Raw genomic sequence first — 15,848 nt, 5'->3', positions numbered from 1 at the left:
GACGACAACTGACTGAACGACTAAGACCTACTTTCAAACTCTCTCTCTATCTTATTTTCTTTAGCTACCTTGACGTATAACCGCGCGTCTACCTGTTCACTTTGCCGACCGAGCGAGTTATTAAAAATCAAAACACATTGAATTTCAGGGAAATGCATCGATGAAAAAGTTCAAAATATTAATGTGGAATATTTTAAGTCATTTTCTGATGTTATATAAATCATCAAAATATTTGCATTTTAGTATTTTAATTTTGATAAATATACACAAAATTATCTTGATGCATATAATAATAATAATAATAATAATAATAATAATAATAAATATATAATAATAAACAAATTAGAAAATTGAGCGATTAAGAGTCAAACGCGGATGTTAGTGCGTCGTTTTAGCAGAAAATAATTTTTCTGCGAAATTGATAAGTGCACAAAAATTATTTTCTGCGAAATCGACTTTTAATCGCTCAGTTTTCTAATTTGCTTGTTTGTAAACATTATAGATTATCTTCTTATTATCTCAGTAATTTATAATATTAAAATTTATACTTATCATCAAAATTGGATATCAAAAGCTAAAAAAAGAAAATACAGAATGTGTTGTGTATGTATAATATACGCATTAGAGTAGGTTCTACTAAACATATTATTTTTTTTTAATGTTGCAAATTCTATGACCAGTTTTAAATTAATTTTTCCTCTAACATATAAAAATTGATTAAGATCTCTAATCATTTCTTATAAATTATAAATAATTGAAAATAAAGGCATTTAGAATTAAGTGTCAAAAGAACAAATAAATAAAATTATTTTTTTTAATTAAGAGCAGGTACATTTGTAATAGAATACAAAGTTAGTATTAACACAAGATATTATTATTATTAAAGATGTTGTTAACCTTACGAGAGTTAGAGTGACGGAGTTACGTGCTGCTAGGTAACTAGATATGTAGATCTTTGTATTGTCAATAATAGTGTAATAGTGGAATAAAATTCATTGTGTTTATTAATCTTAGAATAATTATATATCTGTTTATTTTATAGAGTAAAACAGTTGTGGATATACATTAAAAATCTGTATAATTAAAATAAGTTACTACATCATTAAAATAATTTATTAAATTATTTAGAAACAGACGTAATAATTGATATAATGTCACTACTCTTTAGTTATTTTTTGATCATCCTTACTTGATAATCACAAATATGTACACATACCGTGATCGTTTTTAAAGGGATCCTAGAATGACAATCAAACTTCGATATGTGAGAAAGCGCTCTTTTATCTAATCAAAATTAAAAATATTTATATCTTTCAACTAGGTAATTGTTTAAAATATGTATATATATTGTTATTAACATGAAAAAAACAAGCTTAAAAGAGTAATATAAATAAGTATATTATATAGGTATATTACAGATGTACAATATATTACAATATATTACTATAATATAGTATTAATTTTATAATTTATTAAGTATTTAAAACTAAAGTATTTAATTTACTTTATAAATTTAATTAATAAATAATTTTTTAAGTAAACAATGAGCTAAATAATATGTATCAGCATAAATAACAATTAAAGTAATTAAACCAAAAATTTAACGTAACAAAACTTGATGCTACTATATACATATATTACATACGTACAATACAATAAAATATATAAAGTTTATAATAAATTATATAAGTTTATAATAAAATATAATTATATAAGTTTATAATAAATTGCTTTAAATGCAAGTATGCAACTAGTGTAAAATTCATGCTTGATGAAGCTTAAATTATTATATTTTTACATTATTTTTATATATTTTTTGTTAATTAATACAGTTTTTACAAATTGAATTAATAAATAATTTTTTAAATAAATAATGAGCTAAAATCTGTTTAAAATCACTTAGAAGTATTATCACCTTGACTACATATCAATGTTAAGATCATAATTTATGTTTCACTATCTTTGACATTTTTAATAATTTTAAATAAAGGTCTGTATTATTAAAAATGTTCTTTCTAGAAATTAAAATTCTAAGAAATAATATAATTGACTGACATTTCATTTCTCTTAGATTAGAAGTAAAATAATTCTTTTAATACACTTTAATGTGTTATTTAACTGTACACAGTTTAAATAGTAGGAACGTGTTTTACATTTTTTTACGTGAATATCTAAATACATAAAATATCGTATTTATTTCCTTTAAGCAATTTTATGATCAATGATACTGTTTGCTATTACTAAAGTAATACTAAAACACACTGCTTTATCATGAATCTTAAAAAAAATATTCAAATAAAGTTACATAAAGTTCTAATAAAGTGTAGAATTTTCTGGATTAGATAATGTTTATAGCATTTTGGCCACGATTTTTATAATATAAATATAGGTATCACGTGAAGATGTGATAGACGTAAAGCTTAAACTTTGGATACTTTATTTAAATTTACAGCAATGAAGGTGATATATCTAACTTTGCTAATTGTTTCGATTGTTATGATCTCTAGTATGGCTGAAAACTCTAAATCTAAAGAAACTACAGAAAAAAAATCTAAATCATCTGAAGAGTGGACTTCATCAACTATCAGTCCAGAAAAGGCTGAAAGGGAAAAACAACAAATTGAAAAAGGAGCCGTAAAAATGGCCGAGTGGCAGGAAGACGAGGTACGAAAGTTTTTTGTGTATATGTGCGTATATATAATAGAACTTGCATCTTTAATGTTTATATATTTTTATACATTTTAAAAATAATATCAGTTATTAATTACATTTGACAATTTTTTAAATATACAAATTGCACATTATTATTTGTATTATCAATTACTTAATTATTTAAAATTATTTAAAATCAAATAGTTACATAATCTATAATGTTGTATTTATAAAATTTATGCATACAATAATATATTTCTCAGAGAGTAATTTTCCTAAAAAATATATAAAATAGAAAATCAAAGAGAAAATTATTTATTATGTACATAATTAGATATAAATTAGATACAAAATTAGATATAATAGTTTATATCTGAACAATATAAGATCTTATAAAAGAGTGCTTATACAATTTGCAATGCGTAACAAAATATTTCTTTAGTTTGTAAAATATAAAAACGTACATCAAGAAGCTGAGAATTAAATATTAATTATTTTCTTGTATTTCAGAATACGGATACTTTAGCACTGATATGGGAAGTAGTCTGTAAAGTTCTGTATTTACAATACTGGGAAGTATTATAATGGTGCTCATTAAATAGTATTTATAATACAAATACTGCAAATAATAACACGATAATATATTATTCGATATTGTGAAAAATTGCAAGTTATATTTTTCGTATCGGAATTATGTAAAATATAATATATATTACCTTTCTGTTATATTAAAATAAAATATCTTGTATTAATAAATATCAATATTATGTAGTAATCAATACTATACAAGTATGTTATATTAATATATAGTTTATATTAATTGTTTATTAATTCTCCCTAATTGCAAATCTTGACACATTTTATTTTAATATAATATATAAACTATTATTTATAGTAGTAATATGTCGCAACAATATTTTATAAAAAACTGGTAATTATTAATACTTATATAAAAAAATTTTTTATAACGTAATTATCATAATTTTTATTGGAAAGTACATTATATGATAAATATAACAGTTCTTCTCTGCAATTGAATGTATTTCATACTATTATCTATGTTATTAATAAGAAGAATGTATCAATCTATAATCAGAATTTTAAATATCCAAAAGAACTGATTCTGAGTTTTCCGGTAAAAATAAAGATCTCTTAAATCGCTTTTGCCATATCCACAAAATCCAAAATCTGTTTTTTGGATTTTTAGAATTTGAATCTCTTAGGTCAAGATATCCTTCTGGTAAGTAATTAAAATTTTAATTATTATATTTTGAAACATCACCATACTTCAATTTATACAAAAATCATGAAAATATTATAGATATAATCCGAAAAATTCTAAACTTTATTATGTGACTTTACGCAATTTAAAGATTTACATTTTAAGATTTAAAACGAAACTTATGCTTCAATGCAGTAATATCTTATGCTACTATGCAGTAATATCAATATATATTTAGAATATTAGAAATATATTATTGAATATAAAATAAAAAAATTCGTATAAATCTGCATAAAATATGTTTATATGTGTGTTCATACTAAAAAATATCTTTTTCCTAGTCACGTAGAAAATAAAATTATTATCTGCACTTTTAAATAGAGAATGCTCAATTCCATCTATGTGGTGAATTGTATGTTGCAGAATGGAATATTATATTGGTTTCTCATATTTTAGGAATATACTCGCCAAATATTTAAAAAAAGTCGGATAGTATATATTGTACGTAGGAAATATGTGCAAAAATATATCAATTATACATACATTACATGAAATTATAAAACTATTTTGATGCTCTCTAAACCAACAATTGCATAAAAATGAACAATTAATATCAAGTATTATAAATAGAATATAAACTGTAATATTCTCTTTTGCAATTACTATTATTTAGACGTTAAAAATCTAATTAAATACTTTAATGCATTATATATATGACCATTGTATGTATATTGTAATTTTTTTTTATTAACATATTAAAAAGTATCTCAAAAACATCAGAAATGCATATTAAAATATATATAGGAAATCAACTAAGTCCACTTTATGCTACACTCGAAGAGAGATAATGTATCTTTCAGAATCAATGATGTTGACTTATAAAAGTATACAAACCTGATTTGCAGCGTGTTATTATACAACGATATTTTGTTATAACAGGAGAGCGTAAACCGATGGCGGCTTTGCTACAGTAAAATACAGCATGATTCGCAAGACAGCGAAAGATGCATAATGCATCCTACATAATTATTATCAAGAAAGCTTTATATAGCTTATAAAATCCATCCAAAAAAATTATATAGAAAAGTATTTTACAAACTAATCTTCCAAAAATAGTTATAAAAAAATTATTAATGTATATTTAATAACTACTACGTTTTAATGTATATTTTATAACTATTTTCCAAATATAATATCGACCAAATATAATAATATCAGAAAAGTGGGTCAATTAGGAATAAACCTTATACATATGTATTATATAATTTAATTGTTTCATTATAGCACGTTTCAATATTAAAATCTAATAACATGTAATATGATTGTGTACTTTAATAAAGCATTTATGTACATATATACAGACTATTCGGATGTTCAACAAACAAACTTTCAGAGATTGTCGGGGGCATCCTAAGGATTATTTTTGGCAACTGAACTTGGATTAGAAACGTCTCATTATGATGAAGAATGTCAGAGACCTATCAAGGCCTGAACAAGGCAACCCGTCATGCAAGTAACATTACAAGCGCTCACAATCAGTTCAAACGGCGCATGACGCGTTGCCCGAAAAGAACGGCAATTAAAAATCAGAAATCAGAAATAAAATATTTTATGTCTTCCATGATAACTCCGGTCTATACGTGCTTCAAATACAGTAAAGGACTTCGATCGACATGTTTCATTTCATTGTCGATACTTATGCTGTCTTATATTGTCAGAAAGAAAAGAAAATCATCAACAGAAAGGAAAATAGATTAGGTAAGTCAAAGGAATATGAATTGTTCAGAGAACGAGTTATATAATTAAATATATGTAAATATATTTCTTATAATCTATCTCTTCTAATTTAAAAAAATAAAAAAAAAATAGTAGCATTTTTGATGGGACATCTTGTATTCTCATACTTTCTATCGCAAAAGATAGCATACAAATGTATATATATATATGTACATGTATGTATGTATATATGTATATATATACAGGGTGTCCCCTGTAGATAATAATATGAATAAATAAATAAATAAAAAAATAAAAACTTATTTTGTTTTTTTTTTTGCGATTTTCTCCCAAATTGGAACAAAAACGAGCAAATCTCTAAAGGACTTTTTGTTTTAGTTTCTCGGTCTCCATGCTCTCGAAGTTTTACCATTTAAATTGAGGCCACTCTGTATTTATGTATCTATATGCAGGGTGTCCGGTAAAGATTGAATCAACGTTCGTGAGCAGATAGCGCGCATTAAACTGAATAGAAAAGTTCTTTACCATTTTGCAATTTTTACAATAATTATTGAGAATTATTACAGAATTTACAATAATTATTAATTAAAAAATATGGACTAAATTGCATGACAGCGAGTTGTTTTTTCGCTAATATATTGGCGCGAATTTGTCGGTATTTTTTAATTAATTTCTCAATAATTATTGCAAAAATTGCAAAATGGTAAAGGATTTTTTGCTCCATTTCCGTTCTATCTGTATACGAGAGATTTTTTACTAATTATCAGACACCCTGTATAAACATATCGAGGATTTCATAACATAAAACCATACCGTCAATTAAAAAAAAAAGAAATATTAAGATATCATAGTTCTATATAGAGTGTCTGGTAATCTCTCGTGTACAGATAGAGCGGATCAAACTGCGCAAAAAAGTTCTGTATTGTTTTACGATTTTCAGAATAATTATTAAGAAATTAATTTTAAAATATCGACCAATTCGTGTGAGTATTAGCACGTGGCGAGAAAAGCCAGCCTGCTGTCACGCTGTACTAGTCGCACGCATAGTAACCGTGTAACAACGGGCTGTTTCTTCTCGCTGTACTCCTAGCGACCGCGTGACAGCAGGCTGCCTCTTTTCGCTGTGCTCTTAGCGACCGCGTGACAGCGGGCTGTCTTTTCGTAAAGCGCTAATATATTGACGCAAATTGGTCAATATTTTTTAATTAATTTCTCAATAATTATTGCAAAAATACCCAAAATGGTAAAGGACTTTTTTGCTCAGTTTGATTCGTTCTATCTGTACACGAGAGATTTTTTACGAATTATCGGACACTATGTCTATTTTGCATTTTATAACAAAATTGTGTATTAATTGATCTAATAATTATAAAAATAAATATTAAAAAATATTTAGACGTATTTTTATGTATCAAGTACCGTTTTCCTCATTTTTATAAAGTTAAATTTCGGACTTATACTTTTATGTTATGAAATCCTCAATATGTTGTGTTTAAATGCAATATTATAACGTATACAAAAAAAAATAGTATCAATTTATAGGTTTATTGGAATTTTTTTATTGCTTCTATATTATATTTTTATATACTAATTAAATTTATTTGTTTATATATATAACAAAAATATAATAATAATACTTTTTTATTTATTACTTCATCATTTTTATCATATGCGAAAAGTAACATGTGTTCTACTTTAATGCCACATCTGCAAGATAAGATATCATTATTGTCATAAGATGTCATTATTGACCTTTTAATGTGTTTCAACACAGTAATCAATTTCAATATTAATTAAATTCTAATTAAACTCTAACTTATAAGAATAAGAAAATACAAAATTTTTATTATGGAGAAAATAATACTATTCTATAAATTAGCAAACTAATTTTGTAGACATACGCTTTGAGTAAAATAAATTAAAATTTATTTTTTCTTCTTTTAGAAAATTTTGTTTTATTTTATTATTACTACAACTTTGCATTTTTTAACATATTATATATGTTACTTAATTCTTTAATTACATTATATATGTTAATTAATTAATTAAATCTTATATAAAAGTTCAGTTAAAATTTATTTTGGACTGAATAAAAAATGAGAGCTTAAATCTGTTTTTTAAATTTATTAGTTTATATTATATTATAAAAATTTTGAAAAAATTATTATACATTACTTGCTAGGAAAAAATTAATTTTAAATTTGGCAAAGTATGTACGTCTACAATTTCAGCACTAAATTAATAACATCTTATGCATATTATATGATATTTTTTTAAATTTTAATAGCATCATCAAATATCTAAAATATCATCATGTCTAAAACACTTTACGTATTTAAAATATTTTTAGTATTTTTAGTATATTTAACATATCGAACTTAAGATTATATTAATGCCATTTAAAAAAGTATTCGACTTTGTAGCAAATCTTCTTACAAGCTGTAATTAACTGTAAGATAAGGTACCTGAGATATTATCAGTTTTGGGTATTTTATTTTCGTGTGGGAATAAAAGCAGACACTTATACGATATAGAGCGTAATTACTTGTCAGAAGTAAGTTAACTTCCTAAGGTGCCAGAATATTTTAACAGATGTACCATGCAAGCAGGTATTACAAACTGTCTATAAAAAATATGCGTAAATATCTTGAAATAATTGCATAAAAGTAAAAATTAAAAAGAAACTATAGATAGGTAAATAAGCAAATTTATCTTTTTAAGATTTATAAACTTTTATAAAAAACTTTTTTTTACGGTGATAGTGATCGACACAGTCAAAACAAATCATTAGTTCAGTTTGATGCGCTTGGCATATTCAACTTATTAATAATATAAGATAAAAAAACAAGAATAATTTTTAATTTATTATCCACACTTTGAAACGTTAAGTACACAACTTGGGATCTGCAACAATCCCTTGAGCACACTTTTAGATACGTTTATTCAGTAGCAAACAACCGATGACAGGCCTTTAGAAATAGTCAATTAAGATTTTTTTCCGCTAGATAATGCGAAATCAAAATCATATGTATAGGGTAAACTAGGGTATGATGGCCATACGGAAAAGATGGCCATAGGCTGTAATTTTTTCAATAATCGCTACATAGTGCGCTTTTTTAGTCATTATCAAAGATAATCGATATTTACAGTAGTTTATGTGCATACATTATTCGAAATAACGATATTGTGAATCTTATATATTTTTACTTTTGACTACCTGCAAAGTTTTTCATTTGTCCACTAAAAACTGTTATAACGTCGAATAACGACGTTAGACATATAAAGATATGTAAATTGTTATATGACTTATAATTTTTATTTTCGCTTTTACTATTTTTTTATAAATATTATGGTCATTTTTTCGTCACTATGGTCATCTTTTCCTTAAAAGTTGGGTAAGATGGCCAATGATGGCTATTTTGATAATATAAAATTTCTATTAAATATTTTCCTTTTAATTTCAATAATATTACGTAATTTAAGCTTCAGTGAAGATAATATGCCAAACACTATTAAAAAATAATAAAAATAAAAGTATGTTTTCTGCATTTTAAAAAACTATGGCCATCTTACCCGAGTTTACCCTATACATGTGGCCTGTCCAAAAAATTTGTAGATTTAATTCGTAAAAAATTTATTTTGCATTATTCAGGTACACGAATATCTCTGCTAATACTACACTTAGGCCAGTGCAATTTCCATTGGCGAAAGCAACTTTGCAGGTCTTCTTGTGAAAGAGCTCCTAAAGAGGAGCCTTGTCGTTTCTTTCTTGATCATCTTTTAAATGATGTTCCTTAAACACCACTTTGACTTTAGGAAACAGAAGAAAGTCGTCGTTTCACATTAATAATTTGTTCCCGTAACAGATCACTCTCCAACTCTCTATGTTATAAAAATTCCGACGTTGAAAAACAGACTTTACAAAAACAAATATCAAAAACGTTCAGCACATTTGATCAAAATAAAATTTGTACTGAAAATCAACAAGGCATACAGCTGTAAGCGTTGCATGTTTGTAATGCATCAGTATTGCTATAACGGAAAATAAAAATTAGTCTACGAACTTTTTGGACAAACCCGTTATATATATTTTTTTTTACTTCATATATCCAACTTTTATTTTATATATTTTTTATTTATAAAATAATTATTATTATACGTAATTAAATTCTTTCCCTAGATTTATTTATTGTATATCTTTTTATACTAATATCTTATTATTTTTCTTTTTATATTAAGAGATGTCAAGTATTATAAAATTATATTATTTTCACAAAGAAGTAATATTAAGTTTTGTAAAAAAATGTTATAAGTTTCAAATATGTATATTAAGTAGCATACGAAATTTTTATGTAAAAATTATTTAAATAGTCTAATAAAAATACACAATTCCAATAATCTCACAATTAGTCAAGGTTTTATTTGGCTTCCTGCTATCACTCTCGATGCTAAATGGGATTAAATCTGCTTGCAATTACTATCAAAATTTAGAAGCTGGACAGACATATTATGTCTATAATCCTGGTTTTCCCTATAACTATCAAGGTGAAAATCACTGCACATGGCAAATGGAAAGTCGTTATGTTACCAAAATAAATTGCAGTGTTAATATGCCAGCGTCCGCTGTAAGTTTTTAGATAAATATTTTATTTAAGATTTAATTCATAAACTTATTATTAAAATTAGCTGTGTATTTTCAAATATAATATAATTTAACAAAAAAGAATTCAAGAAAACAAATAATTATTTCTTAGTTTTTGCAATGTAATATAATTTTGATCTCAAAAATATTTTTATTAGTATCACAAACTGAAACAATTTGTAAAGTTATAAAAAGTAGTTATGTTATTATATTTTATTATATTATAGTATATAACTATTATATACATATATATATATATATTTGAAAAATTTTATTTTTAAATTAAAAATATTTTTAAAACTTTTAGCACGGAAAAGAGATTCGTTATAAAAATTAATATTGTAATAAAATGTTTATCACAAGAAAATATTAGTTTATTACAGATTATGATTATTATCTAATTTGGTATTAATTATTTACTCTATGTCTGCCAAACTAAGTCCACCTACTATTGCAATTATTATTATATAATTTTAATATCGAGTTCACAAGTACTTGTTGATTATTTATCAATGGCTTAATTTACAATTTTTCTATAGTTTACTTAATATTTAATTAATGAAAAATAAAATCTTATTAACCTTAATATTTACAAAAAGTTCTATTTGAAGATTAACAATAATAATAAATTTAATTTGTATTTGTAGTTAATCTTGAATGTTATGAAACTTTCCAATATCGTTACATGCTTCTTATTGTTAGTAATATAATAATATATTAACACAATATTTCTTGTTTATTTAACAACAAATTTTATTAACATCAAAACTGTGATGTAATAAAACATTAAAAACTATATTCAGTAAGACTACGAGAAATAATGTTTTTATTGTTTGCTTTTTCTTTTGAAAAAATTTTTTTTTAAACTGTGTAATCTATTGATTTAACTGAAGTGAACATAGATACAATATAATTATTATAGTAATTAAACATAGAATGGAAAATTGAGTTTAATGCCTTATTTTATCTACATTTTACTATATAATTTTATATATTATTATTTTTTTATAGAATGGTTGTACTCAAGATACTCTTTCTGTTCAAATTGCCGGAAAAAATGTGCAGAAATATTGTGGTAACGGTTCATTAATTCTTGAAGGAATGAATCCGATTATAAAATTAGATTCACTTTCTTACTCGAAAGGAGGTAAATTTTTATGCGAAATTCGAGCAGAAAAGCCGTTTGATGAAAACAATTGCAAATGTGGTTGGAAAAAAACAGTAAGTTTTAATTATCTTGTAAAATACTATTTATTAATATAATATTGGATTAGTTATTATTTATTTATAATTGGTTTTATAATCTATAAATTGTTTATTAAAATTCTATTTTAATTTATAAGGGTTAAAGGTTTTAAAGGTTTAAAATAAAGAATCACTTACATCATGTTACTTGTTTAGACTAAAATAGTAGGCGGTAAGGAAACTGGGATAAATGAATATCCAATGATGTGTGGACTTGTTGATAGTACTATGAAAATGATATATTGTGGTTGTACGATAATATCTCAACAATATGTACTGACAGCAGCTCATTGTGTAGAGAATAGAAACATCAATACAATTGGCGTTATTGTTGGTGAACACGATGTAAGCAGAGGTAATTATTAAAATATCTATTAAAATAATACTTAAATAAAAATCTTAAAATAGAAATGATTTTTTAAGCAAATATTTACGATTTTAATAATTACATTAAACTCTTGTAATTTTTGTTTGTATTTCTAATACCAATTTGTAAAAGTTATAACTTATTGTTAATTGAGATAAAGTATTTACAAATGTTTAATGCAACGTAAAGGGAAAAAATAACTTTTTATATAAGAAAATATTATATTCACTTTTTATTACAAAGAAATATTTTCTGCAAATACAACTCTTTATTTTTTATTTAAAAAGTTTTAGCATTATTGTTTAACCATTTGCGACACAAATTTTTTAAAAATATATTACATTTATTAAAATTTAATATAATATGGAGGTTTGTGCGATCGCTAATTAGAAATTTGAAGTCAAAATTAAAAATGGCAACTTTATATGACAGTCAAATTTAATTATAGTTTAAAAAATTAATAACTATATGGTTTAAATTAATAACTGAAAATTTAGATACGTTTCGAGACTTCTAATTTTAAATCTGAAGTCAAAATTTGAAAATTTTAAATGACAAATCCAATATTAAGAAAATTTCTATTGCTTTTTAAATAGTAATGAATAATATTTTACAACTGTTATTCATTTTGCAAATAGGTAACGAAACAAAGGCAACCAAGTTGTTCCGCGTGAGCTCGTGCAAAATGCACCCTTATTATAAAGATATCCACAACGATATAGCTGTTTGTAATATTATTGGTACTATACAATATAGTGCTGAAGTTGGCCCAGTCTGCTTACCATTTCATCATGAACAAGACTCGTTCGCAGGTTCGAAAGTGGATATGTTGGGTTAGTATTGTTTAATTTTTATAGTTATCGATTATAATTATGCATTCTAATTCCATATAACCGTCAGGTTGGGGTTTACTAGAATTTGGCGGCGCCAAATCGACTACGTTACAAAAAGTAAGCTTAAATGTAATAAGTTCTAGCACATGCCACTATTATTATCCTGAATTAACCGATGGCAATATATGTACTTATACTCCGGGAAAAGATTCTTGTCAGGTAAAAAAATTATTTTTTACTAGGTTAGATATATAAAAATAATTATTATAATATATAAGAGTGTAAAACTGTATTATTATTCAAGAAATAGTGAATAAATCATTTTAAAAATACAACAATTTCTTCTGTTCTTTTGTTTACAGATGGACAGTGGTGGACCTGTCTTATGGCAAAATCCTACCACAAGTAAACTTGTATTAGTTGGTATTATATCTACTGGTGTTGGTTGTGGTTCAAAAATACCTGCTGTCTCAACACGTACAGGAGCTTTCATTAATTGGATAATGTCTGTAACACCAGGTAAGAATTGATAAAAAAGACAAATTAGAGTAATATAATAATTTTATCACTGTAAAATTGGTGCAATATTTATTGTTCTTTTATTATAGGTGTACAATATTGTAAAGCAGAATGAATTTTGCATAGCTAACGGAGGATCGATTTATAAATCTGCATCACATGCTTTTTGCATGTTCGCGGTTTTTGTAAAATATACAAAATTTGTAAATGTGTAATTAAATTAACATTTTGATTTTATACATACATAACTAAAATATAAATTTTCTGATTAGATTAAAGTTATTTAACTTTTAAAGTTGAATTAATTCTAAAAAATGATGCATTGTGGCGTCACTTAACAAATTTAATAAAGATAATAAAACATTGCTAGTCAAATCAAATTTTTTACATATAATTAACAAATATTTAAGTTAGTGCAGATTTTACCATTCAAAAGTTACTTACTACAGCAAAACATGATGCAATTATTAAACGCAGTAAATACTTTAATCACCGAAGATTTAATTATTGAATCTTTATTGATGAGTTTGATCTTAATATGATCTTAAATGTTGTGCCTGCGAGTCAATGTTGATCAATCTTGCAATTCACCCACCATATATTCATCGCACTCGTATATAAAATAATAATATTCTTTGAGAAGAATATTTTTATTAATAATTGAGAACATAAAATGTATAAAACAGAGTAATATTGCAATAATTGTAGCTGTTAAAAAGATGTGTCTGCACGGCATGTTAATGATGAGATTTAAGAAATCCAGCTCTCCACAAAATGTACACCCTTGTTGATCAACTTCTTAGCAATGAGCTCGAAAACAATCCCTCGGAGACAGGAACAGAGGAAAACAAATAGAACTGTCAGACAGCTTCCACAAACAGACAAAACACAGGGGATGCATAATATAATATAAATATGTGTAATTGTGTTTAAATAGAGAAAGAGAATAATACATATAAATCAATTTATCTCAATTTATATTATATTATATTATATAATATTAAAAATATATTTATTAATAATCTTTCTATTTAATTAAAACTCTAGATAATGTGATAAAATTAAATCTCTGGAAATTAAACATTTTCTGACTGTATAAAAGTGATGTTGATTTCTTTCACTAAACAAATTGTAAATTTTAAGAAAGCAGAATTAAAGTGAATATTTGATGGCACGAATTGAAATATATTTAACGATGTACGAAATATTCTCTGGATTTAAAACGTATTTAATGATTATTAATTCTCATTAATAAAGAACTATTAAACTTAAATTGTTTATTCTGTGGTGATAAAAACAAAATAATAAAGTAATAAGATTCAGATGTAATGAAAGATATGTGCAAATATAAGATTCATATTTTTAATTAGTAGACATGTTTCTAATTTACAGTTAACTTGCAGTACATTTAATATACTTTGTCAAAATTTGAGTGGCATAGATTTTAAAATACGAACAAGAGAGATCGCCGTTTGTCTATTATATATAAATGTCTGTCGTAACGTAGCGTTGATATATATTTTTGTCAGAGATGATATTAATATGTTTTCCTATAAATATATCGTCGATTTCACATTAAATAAAATAATTTTTTAGATTTAAGCAGTCACAGTCGGAATATCTTATTCAGCGATTCTCTTTCTGTGATATCATTGAAATAAAATTGAAAGAAACAAGTACTGTAGAAAATTAAATAAAAATTATGTGTATAATAATATGGTATATTACGTCTTACCTCAATAGCAATTGATATGTTGCGACAGAAAAAAAAATTATCGAAAAAAATTCGTTATTTTCTTCTCACATCATTTATCTATAGCTTATATTCTCTATGATCACTACACTGTGTATTATTTGATTGTTAATACGCATTTTAAAATTATTTAATATGTTACCAAAACAGGACAAAACATTTTTTAATATAATTATTGCACAGCTAGTCTTTTTGGTAATTATTTGTCTTATGAAATAACACACACGTACACACACGCACGCACTTGCGCGCGCAAGCAGACACACACAGACACACACACACACATACACATACATACACACACACAAGGTATTCTATGCAAAACTAGGCAAAACTATATCTTTGAAACGGTTATAATAGAAGATACATAAAAATGTCATAAGATAAAATTAAATAATATTTAGACGTATTATATTTTTACCTTAGTTTTATGCATTCTTACGTATAAGTGTAGTTGCTAAAATGCAATTGTACACAATTGATTAAATTTGATTATGTTTCGCGATAGAGACTTGTAGCTTCTTATAAATTTTAATTGGATAAAACCAAAATTAATATCAAATTAATTTTCTTTTTAGATTTATAAGCGATATGATTTTATATTAATTGTACTTAATTGACTATACAATTTAATAAAACTACAAAATATATTATTAAATAATATATCTGTAAAAATAGATTGATTTATAAATATGAGTTGTGTATAGAGAGTTATTAGTAATGAACAGGAACAGATAAAAAAGGAGAAGTCCATCTGCTGATAGAGTTAAATGCTACTTTGCAATTGTAAAATTAAAATAATTTTTAAATTAATGATTTTTTAGTAAGTAACTTTTAATAAGTGTTTTTAAAGAAAAACTGAATCAATTAGTGTATAA

General features: G+C 24.6%; 1 protein-coding gene across 1 annotated transcript; it reads left to right on the top strand.

The window, feature by feature from the left end:
* Positions 1-7,932: 7,932 nt before the first annotated feature.
* LOC140676024 (venom serine protease 34-like) lies at positions 7,933-14,347 on the top strand. The gene is made up of 8 exons (XM_072910634.1): positions 7,933-8,220; positions 10,022-10,236; positions 11,265-11,474; positions 11,655-11,853; positions 12,504-12,698; positions 12,766-12,917; positions 13,061-13,217; positions 13,307-14,347. Exons 1-8 carry the CDS (start codon positions 8,211-8,213, stop codon positions 13,330-13,332), a joined length of 1,164 nt encoding a protein of 387 aa, XP_072766735.1. The 5' UTR covers positions 7,933-8,210; the 3' UTR covers positions 13,333-14,347.
* Positions 14,348-15,848: the final 1,501 nt, after the last annotated feature.

Source organism: Anoplolepis gracilipes, chromosome 2 (assembly GCF_047496725.1).
Source record: "Anoplolepis gracilipes chromosome 2, ASM4749672v1, whole genome shotgun sequence".
In the NCBI taxonomy this organism is placed as follows: domain Eukaryota; kingdom Metazoa; phylum Arthropoda; class Insecta; order Hymenoptera; family Formicidae; genus Anoplolepis; species Anoplolepis gracilipes.
This window is presented reverse-complemented; position numbering and strand designations above follow the sequence as displayed.

Excerpts from the sequence above, each read along its gene's own strand:
- LOC140676024 (XM_072910634.1), top strand. Across the intron at positions 12,918-13,060 it reads CGGGAAAAGATTCTTGTCAG|ATGGACAGTGGTGGACCTGT; the intron begins GTAAAAAAATTA and ends TTTTGTTTACAG. Across the intron at positions 13,218-13,306 it reads GATAATGTCTGTAACACCAG|GTGTACAATATTGTAAAGCA; the intron begins GTAAGAATTGAT and ends CTTTTATTATAG.